Source organism: Phaenicophaeus curvirostris, chromosome 5, assembly GCF_032191515.1.
Source record: "Phaenicophaeus curvirostris isolate KB17595 chromosome 5, BPBGC_Pcur_1.0, whole genome shotgun sequence".
Lineage (NCBI taxonomy): Eukaryota > Metazoa > Chordata > Aves > Cuculiformes > Cuculidae > Phaenicophaeus > Phaenicophaeus curvirostris.
Window position 1 is genome coordinate 28954925 of NC_091396.1, and position 16356 is coordinate 28971280.

General features: G+C 41.8%; 1 protein-coding gene across 3 annotated transcripts in view; it reads left to right on the forward strand.

Annotated features, from left to right (window-relative positions):
* The window catches only part of AMBRA1 (autophagy and beclin 1 regulator 1), a 139306-nt gene that overhangs the window by 102420 nt on the left and 20530 nt on the right, over positions 1-16356 (forward strand). For all 3 annotated transcript variants that reach the window (XM_069858031.1, XM_069858032.1, XM_069858033.1), the window contains one exon: positions 9492-9631. In XM_069858031.1, coding sequence (XP_069714132.1) covers positions 9492-9631 — 140 coding nt within the window. The remainder of the gene's footprint in view (positions 1-9491; positions 9632-16356) is intronic.

Sequence of the window (16356 nt, forward strand, 5' to 3'; positions counted from 1 at the left end):
GTCTCCCTAGTCCGCCTTTTATTATTTATATATTTGTAGAAAGATTTTTTGTTATCTTTCACTGACTTGGCCAATCCAATTTCTAGCTGAGCCTTAGCCCTTCTGATTTTTTCCCTACACAATCTCACTTCCCTCCTGTAGTCCACCCAAGAGGCCTGTCCCTTCTTCCAGAGGCCATAAACATTTCTTTTCTTCTTGATATCCCTCAAGATCTCTCTATTCAACCAAGCTGGCTTTCTCCCCTGCCGGCTTTTTTTCCGGACCACAGGGATGGCTTTCTCCTGAGCTGCTAGGACCACCCCTTTGAAGAGCTCCCAGCCTTCCTGGGCTCCCTTGCCCTTGAGTACTGTCTCCCATGAGACTTCACCAACCAGCCTGCTGAAGAGATCAAAGTCTGCCCTCTGGAAATTTAATGTTACCGTCTTGCTAACCACCCTCTTCACTTCACCTAGAACAGAAAATTTTATAATCTCATGGTCGCAGACCATGATGTACATGATTACAATCATGTAATCTGTGGGGATAAGGTGACTTAAGTAAAGCCCTTTCTCAAATGTTGCGTTGTTCTTTGAATCTGGTAAGAAATTAAGGCTGTGGAGATGGGTAATCAGCCCTTGACAAGGCAACAGGTATTTGGGAAACATCTCAGTGAAGTGGTCAGTCCATAACCTGGATGAAACAGAATATGTGTTCGCTTCCTTTGTAAATGGATGGAGAATCCCAAATAATGCAGGAAGAAGGGCCTGAAGCAGAAAGGCACAGGGGGATTTAGCACAGAGACAAGCTTTATTTCATTATTTCATCATTTCCATTTTTCATTTTTCATTTTCATTATTTCATTATTTCTTTTTTTTTTCATTAGTGCTTAACAAGGACGATACACAGAGTATGTGAGAAGATGCATGATTTTATTAAGAGCTGTTACCTTCTTAGCTTCCTGCAAATATCAGAAGAATGTATCAGTGTGGTCTGCAAAAGTTGCTACTTGACCTCTTCGACTCACTGGATGAGCTGTGAACGCTCCTGCAGTCCAAAGGAAAGGGGCTTTAAGGAAAGCAAATGGCTGTGCTTCACTGGGGTGCAAATTACAATTCTGTTAGGATCCTTGATAAAGTGAAAGAATTGATTAGGAGAATACGAGGAGATGGCTTACTGCAACACCTTACCTCCAGTGGAAAATTTCATATGAACTAACATCTGAAAACACAAGTAGTTTGCAAGAAAGAGAGTACCAACCTCTTGCTGTGTTAGTGAAAAAGCATGCTTATTGGTGTGGTCCCCTGTGTCTCCTTTTGAGAGAGATTTTGACATCTTCAGGTCAACAGTAGAAGCTTCTGACAACTCTGAGTAGAACTGCAAATAATATATTTGTTTACTGCCCAAATAAATTTTTCACTGCTGGCAGAAGTTGAACCAGACAATTGTTTTTTAGACTACAGAAGTCCAAGCAGAGTCACAAGCTGCAAATACTTTTTGATAGTAGGGAGAGGGACTGGGGGCAGAATCCTTTTCTGACTGATATGAGATATCGCACCTTTTAATACAAGGTGGAGTGTAATAGTGTGGTTGAGAACAAATAGTTCTCTGTGCTCTGTGTATCAGCAGGTTCTGGCAGGTATCTTTAGGAAAACGGACCATATCCAAAACTCATGTTGGTAGAGTGCTGCTTATGTAGGGTGCTGTAAGAGCTGTGTTCAACATCATTAGAAATGCAACGCCACCTTGATGTTGCAGATGGCATGAAGTTTTGAATAGATGTGCGTGTTTGAGTGTAGATGCAGGAATGATATGGTTTTTAGTTAGTTAAATTGCTATCTTGACCGATTCACCCATGTCTGCACGAAGGTTGCCGAGACAGAATTTACAAGAAACTTGTAATAACTTAGAGCTCATTAGAATTCCTTCCTCATATATTGTATTATCTCAGGCGATGGTTAAACATGGGAGTGGTGTCAGTTTTAGCAAACTAGTGTGAAGAAAAGGCAAATTATGTCTATTCCAGATGTTTTTACTTTGTGGGATATGAAGCTGACAGCCAAGACCTTTTGTTTGATATGGGGTCTAGTATTAGGAGAGCTGAGCTGTTGCAGTTCAGGTAAGACCTTGAGCCCATTAGCCCCACAGTAGCTACTGTTGGCTTTGGTGCCAAGCTCTAACCAGACAGAAAAAAATATGGCAAAGATGTTTCCATTTCTGAGAATATTTATGTGCAATTGTCTTGCCCAAGCCAGGTAAGGGAACCAAGGTAAATTATTACCAGGCTTGCACTAAACTGGCCAGAGGCTGAGAGATTTCCAATTTCTTGCAGACTTTTTTTCTTTTTGGTACTTCTTCCTACTATCTTTCTTGAATTACATTTAAGCCAAATCTTTCCTCCAGTATTTATTCATTCCAGATGTAGGCAGCTGGTTGACAGCTTCTTTTGACCTAGGTGAGTATGCATGTAGCTCTGTCATCAACATATTGTTGACACTTGATCTTGTGTGCTGTTCTATTGAGGCTCGGCGGTTGAAGGACGGGGTGGAATGGCAGCTGTGTGCAAATCCTTTGCTCTTGTCATTAGATCTTTAACATATTGTAGATTTTGCTGTTATGGTCTCAGCATGACATTTAATGGAGAATTCACAGGTGCTGTTTTTGTTTTGCAATCTGAGTTAAGGACAGAAATGAAGAACCTCGTCATTCTTTTTTGCCATAGAAGTGACTGTATTTTTGTTAGATTGTTCCAGCATTAAGAGCTGTTGGTGGTTTTTGCAAGGGATAACAATAGCCGGGAGCACAGTCCTGTTTGCGCAGTTCAGTTCACTTATGCATCTGCTCTGAATGTATATGTATCTATCATCTGTCACGCTAACACCCCCTTTGGCATTCCTGTTTCTCTCCTTTCATCTGTTTCAACCACACACACACATAATTGAAAGGACAATTGTTTTGTTTAGCAATTTCTTGCTTACTCAGCCCTATGTTTCAGATCTGGGCCTGGACGAGTCCCCTAAAGGGCTTTTTGGAGGTTATTACCCTGATTTTGCCACCTTTGGGAGACAAGTAGTAAATTAATGAGCCATTTCACTGCAAGTATGTTATTGTCCCGAGAGGGCTTTGTTACCTGAGTTGATGCATTTCTTCATAAGATCTGGTTCCTGGTTAATGTTTTGAAATTTCCCATTACTTATTTCAAAGCCCTTTTCTCATTTAGTAGTTGCATGGCAGGCTTGTGACAGAAGGTACTAGCTGAAAGTGCCAGGAGCTACCCTAGAGAAAGATTTAGGTGTGCTGTAATGAGACTTCTGATTTGAAAGATCAGCAATATATTATATGATCGCGTATGGTCAAGAAGAACTATGTTTTACTGTCACATAAAGTTTCTTGGTGCATCCAACATAAACTTCTGGTGCTGTCCTGTTTTAGGAATTAAATCAAGTATCCTCAGTTAAGTTTTCAGTTGTTGCTGAAAACTATGGATTAGTTCTCATTTAATTCACTCTGGCCCAGAAAGCAAAGCTAGGCACTGACAACAGGTAGGCAGAAAGAGGTTTATTGCATTGATGAAGACTGAAGAAGAATTTCATATGTGATCCTGTTGCATCTGGGGAAGATAAATGGAGTTGAAAGAAGTTTCATTTGTGCAGAGCATTAGATAATAAGATCCATTTGATGATAAGACTGACAAATCAAAAAAGATAAGTGTATTATTTTTTGCTTCTTCCATTTTGATAGAGAAGATCTAATGGAAAGATGGGTGTGTTGGTGGGAGGAATCAGCTGTTGGGGAGGGGTTGAGAGCAGCACAGACCAGTCTGCCTAATAAGAGGAGCCTGGGAGCAAAAAAAAGCAATTTTTTTTCCCCTGTCTGACTGTAGGGAATGCATACCATTGTCTTCGTGTCTGCATATAGATTCAGAAAGACGACTCCTTCCAAACAAAGGAGAGAGTTGCCTTGTTTCAAAATACTGATGTACATTGTCTTATGAATAAATGTATTGAGCTACTGGTCAGTTTATCCCAAGGAGTGTTTGTTTTGCTTTGCATTCAAGGCCTTCTGCTTTAGACAGGCTAGGCTTGTATACTGCTGCAGAGGGCTCTGGATTTTGTAGCAGTGCAAGGCATAAGCCTGAATTTCAGCAGCTTTTGTGAAATTCGTAAATTGAAGGCAGAGTAAAGAATGTAATCTAAATGAAAAAACGGATTGTGTTATTTGTTAAGGACATCAGTTAGGATGCAGCATTACATTTCCTGACCTTAAAAAGCCATGGACTTGATTAAACTAATTAGCAGCATTATAGAAGTCGGTGATGCCCGTGGGTTCCTGGCAGCTAAGCCAAGGACATCCAGTGCTTTCAGTAGAGTGGCAGATGCTTCGTAGAAACTTATCCAATATCCTGGTGTCAGAGGTGAATTAGTTAACACATTGACATTAAAAAAAAAAAATACAAGGGGAGATCTTTCACTGACAGCACCCTATTGGGATGAGTAAGGCAAAAGAAAAAAAAATAATGTATTTATTTTAGAGCTGTTCAGTCTCAGTAACTTGTTTGTAATCAAGAGAGTTGAGTGAAACTTCTGAAACGGAAGCTGTCAGTACAGCTTTACCCATCCAGCAGAGGTCAACACTTCTTTCTGAAGCATTTTTCTGTGTAACCCAGGTCAGTGTGGCTATGAAGTTGTAGACTTTAGCAGTCCTCCCAGTAAGAGGTTTCTTTTGGGTTTAGTGCATCAGATGTTTCTCTTCCTATGTTTTCACGGTCAGTCAGCCTCCGGTGACAGCTTTGATTCAGTTTAAAATTAATAATTAAATTTAGGCTGGTGCCTGATCAACCCACCTGGTCTGCTTCAACCTTTCCTTTCCCTTTACCTGTCAGGATGGAGCTTCACGGATGACAAAATTTCCCCGTGTAAACAAGAGAATAGCTGCACCCCCTCCCCACGCAGTCTTTATCTTTAAAAAGATAAAAAGCAAGAGTTCCTGCTGAGCTTCCTTACCTGCTTTTGCCAACTTTCTCTTCTCCTCCAGCTTCAAAACATGTTTTTTCTTTCTTAAGTGCCGGAGAGGAGCAGAAACGTCCCACTCTGCCAAAGTGTTCAGCACTCCTCTGCCTTCCATTACTGTCCTTAGAGGCGGATAGGCCTTGAACAGAGAGATGGCCATGCAGATGATGTGGTGCCTCCTCTTTGGCCCAGCACAGTGCTACTTGGACTTGAGGTGGCCTCTGCACTCTACATGCGGCTTGTTTGCTGAACACTGTTTTTTCCCTTTTCCTCATGCCTTACAGCCCTGCTTTCCCTAAGCCATCTTCTCCCCTGCTGAATTCAGCGTTGAAGAAGTGGTTGTGAAGTGATAAAATGAGCTTTAGGGAATTTAGTAGATGATGTATGTTCTCACTGCTGTTCAAGGAGTTTGGAAAAGACACACCAAAGAGATAAATAGTTGCTTCTAGTGCAGTCTTTGAAAATAGAGAAGGGCAGACATAATTACTCAACCAAATATTTCCACATGCTTCATGATTATGATGTAGAATGGAAGCAACCAGCTGTTTCTTTAGTGATACTGCTTTTCCTTTGTATGAGAGGTGTCTTTTGTGCAGAAGCTTAGCTACCTAGACAGTTCTGGTATTTGCAGAGGAAGACTTTTTATCTTGCTGTCATTCCCTGAACTCAGAGGAAAGATGGAGTCCCTGGAATGACAGAATGCTTCTGAAATCTCCCGTGAAGTGTGGGGAGATCACCAGAGACAGGGTTTTCTACAGACATAAGTACAGGTCAAGCAGCATTTCTGTGTAATCCAGGCTGTGTTACATGGCCGTAAAGGAAAGAGGTAGGACCTTTCTTGCCTACTGTATCTATTACTGCTGTGAGTGGTGATTAGGCAAGTACAGCTTGCTATACTTACGTTGCCCGTTTGGGCTTAAGCTTCCATAGGGATGTTCTGAAGCTCCCACTCCTCAGACTTGACAGTGTTATAGCTAGAGAAACACACCATTGAAAACTTTGCTTCAGAACAGCGTCTGGAAACAAATGCACCTTCCACATTCATAAAATGCTGAATCACTGTGTCTAGTAGTGTGGCTGTGTATTATTGATTTAGTAGAGTAGTGGTGCTAAGCAACTTTGATAGTGGTTATGGTGAAGAGCCTGGAAGCTTTGCATGACTGCTAGCAGTGATTCTGGGCTGCTGAAGTGTGATGCAATATGATACCTGTCCTAAATGAAAATGCCACTCTATTAAAAACAGACTCTCTGGAGGCTCTGGTAGAGTGTGGTAGACACCTTAAAGATTACTGAATGTTTACAACAGTAGTTCTAAACTGATTACTGAACCCTTGGCTGTCAACATGGCTGTTACACATGGCCTGCAACTAGTTCATGGACTAGCTGTAATGAAATGGAACTGAAGAATTTTCAATGTTACACACTTGTATTGCTAGTTTTAAGAGTGAGGATTGGCAGCAATCTCTTGACCTAGAAGCTGGAGAACTGTATTAGCGAACGATTCCTGTAGTAACATGAATAGTATTCCTAAAAGTTCGGAACTACAAAGCATGGGCAATCCCACTGTCAAACAAAGAGGTGCGATCACTCTGTAGTATGTTTTTAGGCTGACTGCTTTGGTTGAAATATCTCAGTAACTTTTTTACAAGATTTAGAAATGGGATTAAAAAAGCAAACAAATAAAAAAAAAAACCAACCCCAAAAGGAATTAGCTGTGATCTATGGAGGACAGTGCTTCCTAGCAAGCTACTGACCTTCTTTGAAGAGAGGGACCTGCCGGTGTTGAAGTAACTTCAGCTTTTTTTCCCACTCTGTGGACAGAGTAGGGGGTCTTGCTAATGGATGCGATTGCAACAGCCAGTCCTTATGACTGCATCAGATTGATTAGCTGGGCTTTGGTTACTGCTGTGAGTGGTGATTATGCCAGTACAGCTGCTTTCTCTTTTCATGTACTAATTACCACACGCACGGATGTCATCGCCCTTAACGCTGTATGGAATTGTCCCATTAGCGTGGGAGAGGGAAGCAGCAGGGGAGGGGAGCTCCTTGGTGTGACAAGCTGTTTAGAAGTGAATGAAGCAATTATTTTTACACAGAATTTTTAAGCCATCTTGTCTTTGAGATTCTGCCCTCAGCCAACAATTTTGCAGGTTGTCAGAACCAGACCCGTGTCCTTGGCAGTGTTTTCCATGGGGTGGTATTTACTGCAAGGCACTTGGATGCCGAGCTGTAGCTCACAGCTCTTGCCCCTTGGCATGGACAGTTGCAGAGCCTGTGGGATGACAACTGCACCAACTGACCTGCCGGTGGAGGAGAGTTTGTGGCTAGCCCTGGAAGGTAGATTCTTTAGCTGTGATACTTTGCAAAGCCATTCGCAGGAGAAGAGAAGCTGTCTGTTTCTGACTTGCCAGAGAAAGATAAGACAGAAAACCCTTGCAGTTCTTGAGAGATCGGAATGCTTATTTTGTGAATTTGTGCTCCCAACTCTGGTGGACCCCTCCCTTTCCTCTCCTTCCTCCTCCTCTTCAAAATCCAGTCTCCCCATCTCAGAGTGCACCATAATCTCCATGGTAACAGATGTTACTGTTGTACATCTGATTTTTTTCCTCTTCTTCTTTTTCTCCACCTGCCCGACACAGCAAGGAAGACTGGGAGGGAATGAGGCAGACATGACAGAGATGGGTAAGAGATAGATGAACCCCTAAGGGCCTGTTCCTTCCATCCAATCGCAGAGCTTTTCCAAATATAATAACTACTGAGTGATAGGCAGGGCGAAGAGTGACCAGCTTCTCTCATACAGAGAAATCCTTAAAGACATTTTCTTCTCTAATCTGGCCTCCTCAGAGGAAAGGTTAAATGTGTTATTAATAACAGGAAATAATGCAACTACATTATTTTGCTCTGACAACTTTCTTGCCTTACAAAGGTCAAGATGAAGGTTCTGGGTACTGGCTACTGGAGGGCATACAATTAAGTAGTCTCTTTCTCAGACTTCTCAAGTTAAATTGGCAACAGGACATGATGTGGGATGGTCAGTAGGGCTACAGAGAAAAACAGGTACATAAGCTGTCATATCGTGCCCTGGTTTGCAATGCTAGTTGATGAATTCCACCCTAATGGATTCTAATTATTACTTCAGGACACCTCGGCAGGGCAGTAGTGGTTGAACTGCATTCCCATCTACCTTTATGCTGTTATTCAAGCACACCCTCATTCTCTCCATGCTTCCTGGTCCAGCACCATGCCCTTTTTCTGAGGAATCTGGAAGAAAGGTTTTATGATGAGTGGATGGTTGCTCACAGAAAATCTAATGATAACATGTCCATCACCTGGAACTTATCCCGTTGAAAGTAGTCTGTGCTACCTGCACTAATTACAGGTTTAAATCCTAAGTACGTTTCTGCAGAAATTCTGTTAATGATTTGAGCTCGTAAATACCATCTTCAGTTCTTCTCTTCTGAAGCCATGACGGAACATGTTCTGATGGCCTAGTCCACTGAAGCAGTTTGTCATTTTCTATTCCAGGTAGCCAAAGCAGCTCACTACCCCTCTTTCCACTTCCTATGCCTTTGTTTTTATCATGTAAATGTGTCATGTTTTCTGGCTAAATGGGGCGTTGTCAGTATACCCAGTTCTTGTTGCTGGATGGCAGGATGCAGGAGAGCGTTGTGCTATACAAGACATTAGCTTCTTGGAGTAGGAGGAGAGTATCTGTGTAGGTATAATCTGTTCCACTTTATCATTCTTGCTTTTCAAGCTCGTGTGTATCAGAAACCAAGCTAGTGCAAACCAGAAAGCAGAGCTTGCTATTGGTCCTTTGTGTGCACAGTTTTTCATTCACCTGCAGCACTGAGGCTCTTGCAGCATTGGCAAAGCACTGGCTTGCAGGTAAAATGGATGGTGTTAGAAGGAGATCTGAATGTGAGACATTTGTTAGTTGCATACTTGTGTTATTTTCCATTGTATACTGTTGGTGTGGGGGTTGGTGAAACTCTAAAACATTTTTAGGAGGGTGTTTAAATGTTTTAAAAAGGAAAACACTGTATTTTTTTTTGCATAAAGTTTTATTTGTTTAACAGAAACAATAAACTGGATGCTGAAAGCCCATGTACTTGCGAATTTCCTGTTCCACCCCAGTGAGTTAAGATGAGAGGTGAAGGCTTGAAGAATCCTAGTTGACCTGCTTTCTAATGACTATACCACTTGTCCCCATCACTTTGTTTAATTAGTTTGAATAGAAAGACTGTGCAACCCACTAAGAGACATGCAGATTCTCCTGGGGCCCAAATGTCTTCTGCTCCGCCTCAGTGTAGCAGTCTATTGAATGCTTAGAGGCACGTGTATGTGTTTCTCGCTGTTGGGTTAGTGGTTTCTTTCAATGTCTGGTAAAGTGACATGTCTCCTTAGCCAGCTGCCCTGCTGCAGGGAGATTGAACGTTTTAATGAGCCTCCTTGTCTCTCCTGCCTTGTATTGTCCTGCAAAGTAATCTCCTGTTATTGTTTCAGAGAGTTTTCAACGTTCTATACCCAATGCCTGCCGACCAGAGAAGACATGTCAGTATAAACTCTGCCCGCTGGCTGCCTGAGCCAGGCCTGGGATTGGCATATGGCACGAACAAAGGGGACCTGGTGATTTGCCGACCAGAGTAAGTGCTTACTTTACATGGAGATATAACTGCTTTGGCTGGTCTGTTCTTAGGACAGTGAGGAATAAATAGCTCTTCACTGCCTGGGGCATTGTGCTTGAGGGACCCAAAACCCACAACTCCTAATCCTCCTTTTGTGCTACCACAGTGCTTACTGAGTCTCTTACAATCAATGTTTATTTTGCAGATTATAAACTTCCGAGGCTGCTTGAAGTGCATCTCATTAGCACATTTTATTTCCTGTGTCTTTCTGGGCTTTCTCAATCTTTTGTTTCATGTATGTGTACTGCAGTATTTTTTAGTCTCTCTGGATTTATGGCCTTCTGAAAGTTTCCAGTGAGAACAGTGAATTTGATATACTTGCTTTCCTCAGCTTTCAGGACCCCTTGATGTCCAGCAAGTAGGCTGAAAGCTGCTGGCCTAGAGTTATCAATACTTGTTACAGTATTCTGGTGTGAGCTTCTACAACTGCAAAGGTTTTTGTCATGATTATGAGCAAGCCAGTGAATTATTTTGGTCCTCTCTTGAAAGCCCAATGGTGTGACATGTAGACTTTAGCTCTCTTTTATTTTTACAGTGTCATGAAAAGCATAACTGTCCCTTTGTAAACTTGCAATTAAACACAAGCTAATTTAGATGCGATGTGACACATATGACTGAGTCAACAGTGTTTCAGTGTTCTTAGAGTCTCTGTACCATACTTTGAGACCATTTTCTCCATTTCTTGTGTTGTGCAAGAGCTTCTTTTTGGAGCAGTGTTTCTTTTAGGCTGCAGGAACACTTCAGGGATTTCTCTGCTTCAGGTATTCTTTTGGCTTACGCTTCACATGTTCAAGTTCCTTATAACTTAAAAGCTGACAGCTAGAAACTTGCAGTTCTGCTGGTGATCTTGCCACATGCATGTGAACTCCATCTGTTGTGCATGAGTTAAGGCATGTGGTGCTTGAGAAGTCGTATGGTCAGTGTAGAACCACTATCTTAGATCTGAATAAATACATACAATTGTAGTAGTGACTAATTCAGAACAGCCTTCTGGTGAAATCTGTAGTTGGAATTCAAATTGGACCAGTTTCAGTAGTACAGAATGCCAACGCTCTTCAAACAGCCCTCTTGTTCTCTTGAACATAATCTTTCATCAAGGCCTTATTTATACATGAAGTTCTACAAGATATTATTATGGAATAAGCTATAATCACTCTCTTCCAGGGTAAGCGGCTTTCTTCGAGAATAGTTGCTGTACTTTCTAAGCAGAAGAATTATTCAGGAATAATGGCTCTCTTCTTCGTGAATTTGAGAGTTATACTAAGTTATTTTCAGTATAGAGAAGTGATATGATCTAGTCTAGTGATTATGGCTCATGAGACAAACTTGGATGAGAACCCAGGGAAATGAAGTCTCTCAGAGGGTGTATGCTTTGATTGAATACTGCAGAATCTAGCTTGGTTTGGCTGTCCTGTCTTGCCACACTCCCCGTTGGGTATCCATTCTGGTGCTTGCAGTAGCCCCAAGCTAAATGGTATGTCTCTTCTTGGCACCTCACTAATTAAAGACACAACAGGAACACTTCCATGGTATGTTATGGAAGCAATGTCAGTCCTTCTGCAGCAATTTTGAGAAACCTTCTTAGCTCACCATGTTGCTAGGTCACTCTTACATCACCTTACTTCTGTCCCAGCAACAGTCAGGCACAATTCCAACAAAAATAAACTTTAGTGTATGAACCTGAAACAAACTGGCTGTGGGGATGAGAGACTTACTGGTGTTTGACAGAAATGCTTCAGCAGGTTTCCTGATGGTGGATTGAAGTCACTGGTGCTTCTGGTGATTATTGTAGACCTCACATGGACTGGTAGATTCTTTTTGGATGTGGACACCTGATGTGTTCTGCTATCAGCTACGCTGTTTTATAGACCAGCAACAGTGCAAGTGACTTACAAACCTCTGTATAAAGGTGTAGATATTCACTGAGCTGAATAATCTGATGTTAGAGCCTCACACAAATGAGTGAGGCGCTATCAAATCATAAGTGGCTTGTGGCTGTGATGTCTGTCCCAGATCTACTTGGAAGATCCTCAGAGAAAGGAAAAATCCTGACATGTAGGTATTATCTCAGTAGTTTTTGACTTAATAGCCTTGGTTTGAGGTTGGCGTATCTGTTGACTTTAACTTGGAAAGTGAGGGAGAAAGATGAAAAATATTTGTGTAGGTTTCATACACAGTAGTAGAGAGGAACAAGAATAGTAAATAAATTATTCGACAATCAATAGAGTACTAGATAGGGGATAGCCTAGCAGACAGCAGGGATCCAGAAAACACTGCACTGCTGAAAACACTCCCACTGTTGTAATTTGACAAAGAAAACTGGTTGGTAGCAAAGAACTGAAATGGTTATAATTCCCTGGGTCTTTATTCCTGTGTACAATGGAGGCATTTGAAACCAAGTACTACAGGGATCCCATAAACAGGTTGAAATAGCAGCTGTGCCTCAAACAGAGTTTGAAAAACATGTGCTTAGGGAAAATGAGTAGACTGGAAGTATAAGCTGACTGGAAGAAAAAGGGGCATAACTTGAAGCTCTGTGGGCTCATAATGAGCGGCTATGCATGTAGTCTTTCCAGAGTTCTAAAGAAACAGTGATTAAAATCAAACATTTCGGGCTGTGTTGCTAAGTTAAGGTTACACTGATGGCAGTTTTTCTTGCAGATGAAAATGGAGAGGGTCAGGTTACATTGATAAACCATAACGTGAACTCAGTACACAGATTTATGGGGTATGTTTTGAAAGAGAGGAAAATTAAAACCATGGAATGCAGGATCAAATGCATTGTGATTTGACTGAGGTGGAGTATAGGAGATTGGTTACCTGTCCATGAGAATTTTATGTATTTATTTTTAATTAAATTGAGGATTTGCTCCAGGTCTAATATCTCTGTAAGACAGTTCCCATATTGGAACTACAGTAAATCTGGTTGGTTTGTAAAGAACTAGGGTTAGAACAAGACCTGCTAAAGAACAGGTGAACGCTTGGCTAAAGGAAAGAAGAATACGACATGATTGACAGCTGGACTCCATCACGAAAGAGGTCATTGATGGAATTCCATAAGAACCTGTTTTGGGAGTCATTATTGGTACTATTTACACTAACACCTTGTCAGGGTGTACTGAATAAATTTGCAGAGGGTGTGGTATTAGCCTTGTCATTGCAGAGAAAGATCAGAGTATTACACAAGAACTGGATTGCCTTGAAAGTGACTGGAGCTATAGAAATGAGAACTTCTAATAGTACAAAGTGCACTTAGTGACTAATAACACTGAACTTAGTAGTTAAAGTGACAGAGGAGAAAGACCTGAGATTTTAGTTGAACGTAGGTGATTAAGCCTACACGAGGCTGTAAAAACAACAAATTTAGTTCTGTGATGAGACAGAAGATGCTTAACAGCAGAAATAGCAAAATGTTAGTATTACTTTAGAAGAAACTAGATAAATAAGCTGGAAGAGTTTAAAGTTTGCATATCCACATTCAGAACTGCCTTTGAACCGATACAGTAGTTAAAAAGAGGTGCTAGTGTGGTCAGTGGAGCATTTTTATCTAGGAAAACCCACAGCTTGGGATCTGCAAGGCTAAAAAGGAGGTCTAAGGAAAGGGTTATATAGCCTTCCATAAATCTCCAGGAAAGGAGGACTCTTGATAAACTTTTTATTAGAGAACAATGACTCTGACTAGGTTTTGGCTGCAAACTAGAGAAAGGTGACTAACCAGCTGATTTCTGCAACAACCTGTACCTTGGTTCAGTGGATACAAAAGGCTTAGCTGTTTGGAGATGCAGCTTGACTGGCTTGCAGAGACCAGTGTAGGTGCTGAATAGTTGTGACTGGGGGTTAAACTGGACTGCTGAACCATGAGGTGGTTCTTGGCGTTTTAAACCCAAGGTCTATGTCTAAACAGGTGTTGATAAGCTGTTGGTCAGGTAGGAAAGTGAGGTGGTGACAGTAGTGTTCATCCACACTTGGAAATGCACCTAATGGGCCTGAAAGAACCCTGTAAGAAACTGGAATTCATGAGCCAGTACTGTAGCTATGAGGATAAAATAAATGCTTTTATTAGCCAAATATATAACCTGTAGTATTGTTGCATTCTAGTGAGTAAAGGAAAATAAGGACATTGTGTACCGCTTCCTTAGGATTCAGGATGACACCCAGCCCACTAATTTGTGCTGTTGAAAAGCATCGATTTGTTTACTGTGCTTTTTATGTGATTAAATTGGAAGAAACTTGTGATGTAATGTCAGGAAAGTTCTTCCTTTCCCAAACAATTAAAGGCCAAACAGCTTATGTTGTTTACTGATATGTTAGTTTAAACACACACATTTAGGTACAGACTTGTATTGAAAACCCAGAGATCCCAATTGTTGGTGAATAAATACTGTTCCAAGTAAGGCTATCAAATGGCTAAGGTGGTAGAGCCGGTGTTCAGCAATGTTTGCCTGTCCTTCATATGTTCTGTTCTTATGCTTATTTAGCTGTTGGTTTTGCTTGCAAACAAACTATTTGCCTTAGAGCAGGTCCCTATGACCTGCTCTAAAACTTTGTTTCCTGTGGGTCAGGAACCCAGCTTTTGGAAACAACTTCCTCTGCAAGTGACCAACAGAACAAGCAATTTACTTTTCACAAGTCACTGGGAGATGGTTCATTGTAGTGATGATTGGGGACATGAAGAAAGGCATCTGCAAGTCCTGAAGATGCGTGCAGTAATGAATTCAGTTGAGTAGATCATGCTTCTCTAGTTGCGTTTTGTACAATTGCAGTGATGATGAACCAGAGGAAGGATGCTCAGGTGTGTAGTTTACCAGCCAGACCTGCTGGTAAGAGCTTTTTTTTACCCTCAGACGTGGATTGGAAGCAGGTTGCAGTCCATATGAGGTTGTGACAGCCTGTTCCTTTCTTGAGGGTCCTGTAGTTCACTCTCACCATGGTTTAGTGTGTAGATGGTTGCATACATATTAGATCACAAGTTCACAGTCTGCTTGCAGATAGCTTCACTTTTGCTTTTTGGACTTAAGTTGAGTTTGTGTTCAGTCCAGAAGTATGATATCAAAAGGCTCTGAGGCTGCCACTTTTTAAAGAGTGGGCACCATTGAGTTAAATCAAGACACTGCATTCACAGCACTAACGTTCATTGGGAGAGCTGTGCCACATGAAAAGAGGAATCCTTTTAGTCACACCACTTGAGACAGTGTCCTCCACTTAGCAGATGAAGTGCACTACCATGTACTACTCAGCACGACCTGGAGGTCTGTTGCAGGGGGTGGTAGAGCAGTGTGAATTCCCCCCACCCCACTGCTATCCTGCTGCATGCTGACTTTTCTGCTAGTGCTTTTTTTAGCAGTCTCAAAGCTTCTTCTTCCCTACCACATGCTGCCTGGCATCCTTTGTAACTGTGGCCAGTGCTAGTGCTCATTAAAGTTTTTGTACATCTTTTGACTCTGTGTAGTTTAAGGTTTGATTCAATTCCTGAATCTTTGGGGTTTGCAGCATGGAATGAAATCCACAGTGTCTTATATGATAGAAACACCTCTACTGAATTAAAAAAGATTATTTTTTTTTACTGCTTATAACCCTTCCTATGCTGTCACATCCTAATGAGCTTTCCCATTCAGACATTTCTCTAGCATTAGTTGTTTTGTAGAGTGAGGAGTAGCAGATTGTATGCTGCCTATTGCCCTTTGCTGGCTTCTCTTGTGGGGGACTGCCATGGGGGGAAAGGGAGTGGGTCCCAAGTATCAGTTGTTCCTTGTTTCACCTTGAGTGTCTTCCCAGCCCTGTTCTCAGAAGCAGGTTCTGGAAGGGCTCAGTGCTCGCGTGGTTTACAAAATACCAATCCAAAAACCTCAGTGTTCTGAGAAAACTATTTAAAAACCAAATACTCAAAGCATGTTGTCTAAGGCCAGCTACGTAATGCAGGCATCCGCAAGAGAGAAAGGATTTCTTCAGCAGACGGAGCCTCTGGTAATGGAATTAAAATACCGTTGAAGATGCATCTGGTTCAGAGGCAGCATACCTTGGAATTCTCTTGTTGAGAAGTAGGTGTGAAGAGTCTCAAACTGATTCGGTTCTATGCAGTGTGCATGTTTTATTTCTTTGTAGCAAGATCTGTTTCTAATGTGAAATTGTTCTGGAAAAATTCTCTTCATGATTAATTCCTGTGATATGCAGAGGATTGTTGCAATTGTCTGTCATGCCAGTCCAGTTTTTTTTTCCTCCGGGAACTGTGTATCTTTTAATCTAGTAACGAGGACAGTATGTCTGCATCTAGTTATCAGCATTGGTAAGGAGACGGTAAGCTACCCAGCTGCTTGGTGCATCTTATCTCTCTACTGGCTCTCTCCATTCATCAGGCTCTTCAGCCTCTAGCAGTGACGACCCCCAGCAGCATAAGCCCTGGTTGATGCATTGTTTGTTTTTTAAGAGTAGCTTCTGGAAGATGGAGTAAGCAAAGAGACAGAAGGAGGAGCTGTCTTCCTTCCTGTGTAACAAGGGGATGTTAGCAACCCTGCACGAGGAATGTTCTTACAACAGTTGACTGGGGTGGCTAGAGACAGTGGTTATGTCCGAGTCCTCCTTGCAAATGGCCTCTTGAAAGGCAGCATCTACACAGTGGCCTTGGACCATGGCCAGTAAACAAATGCATGTCCTGGACTTTTGCTGCCTGTTAACCACAGGATACA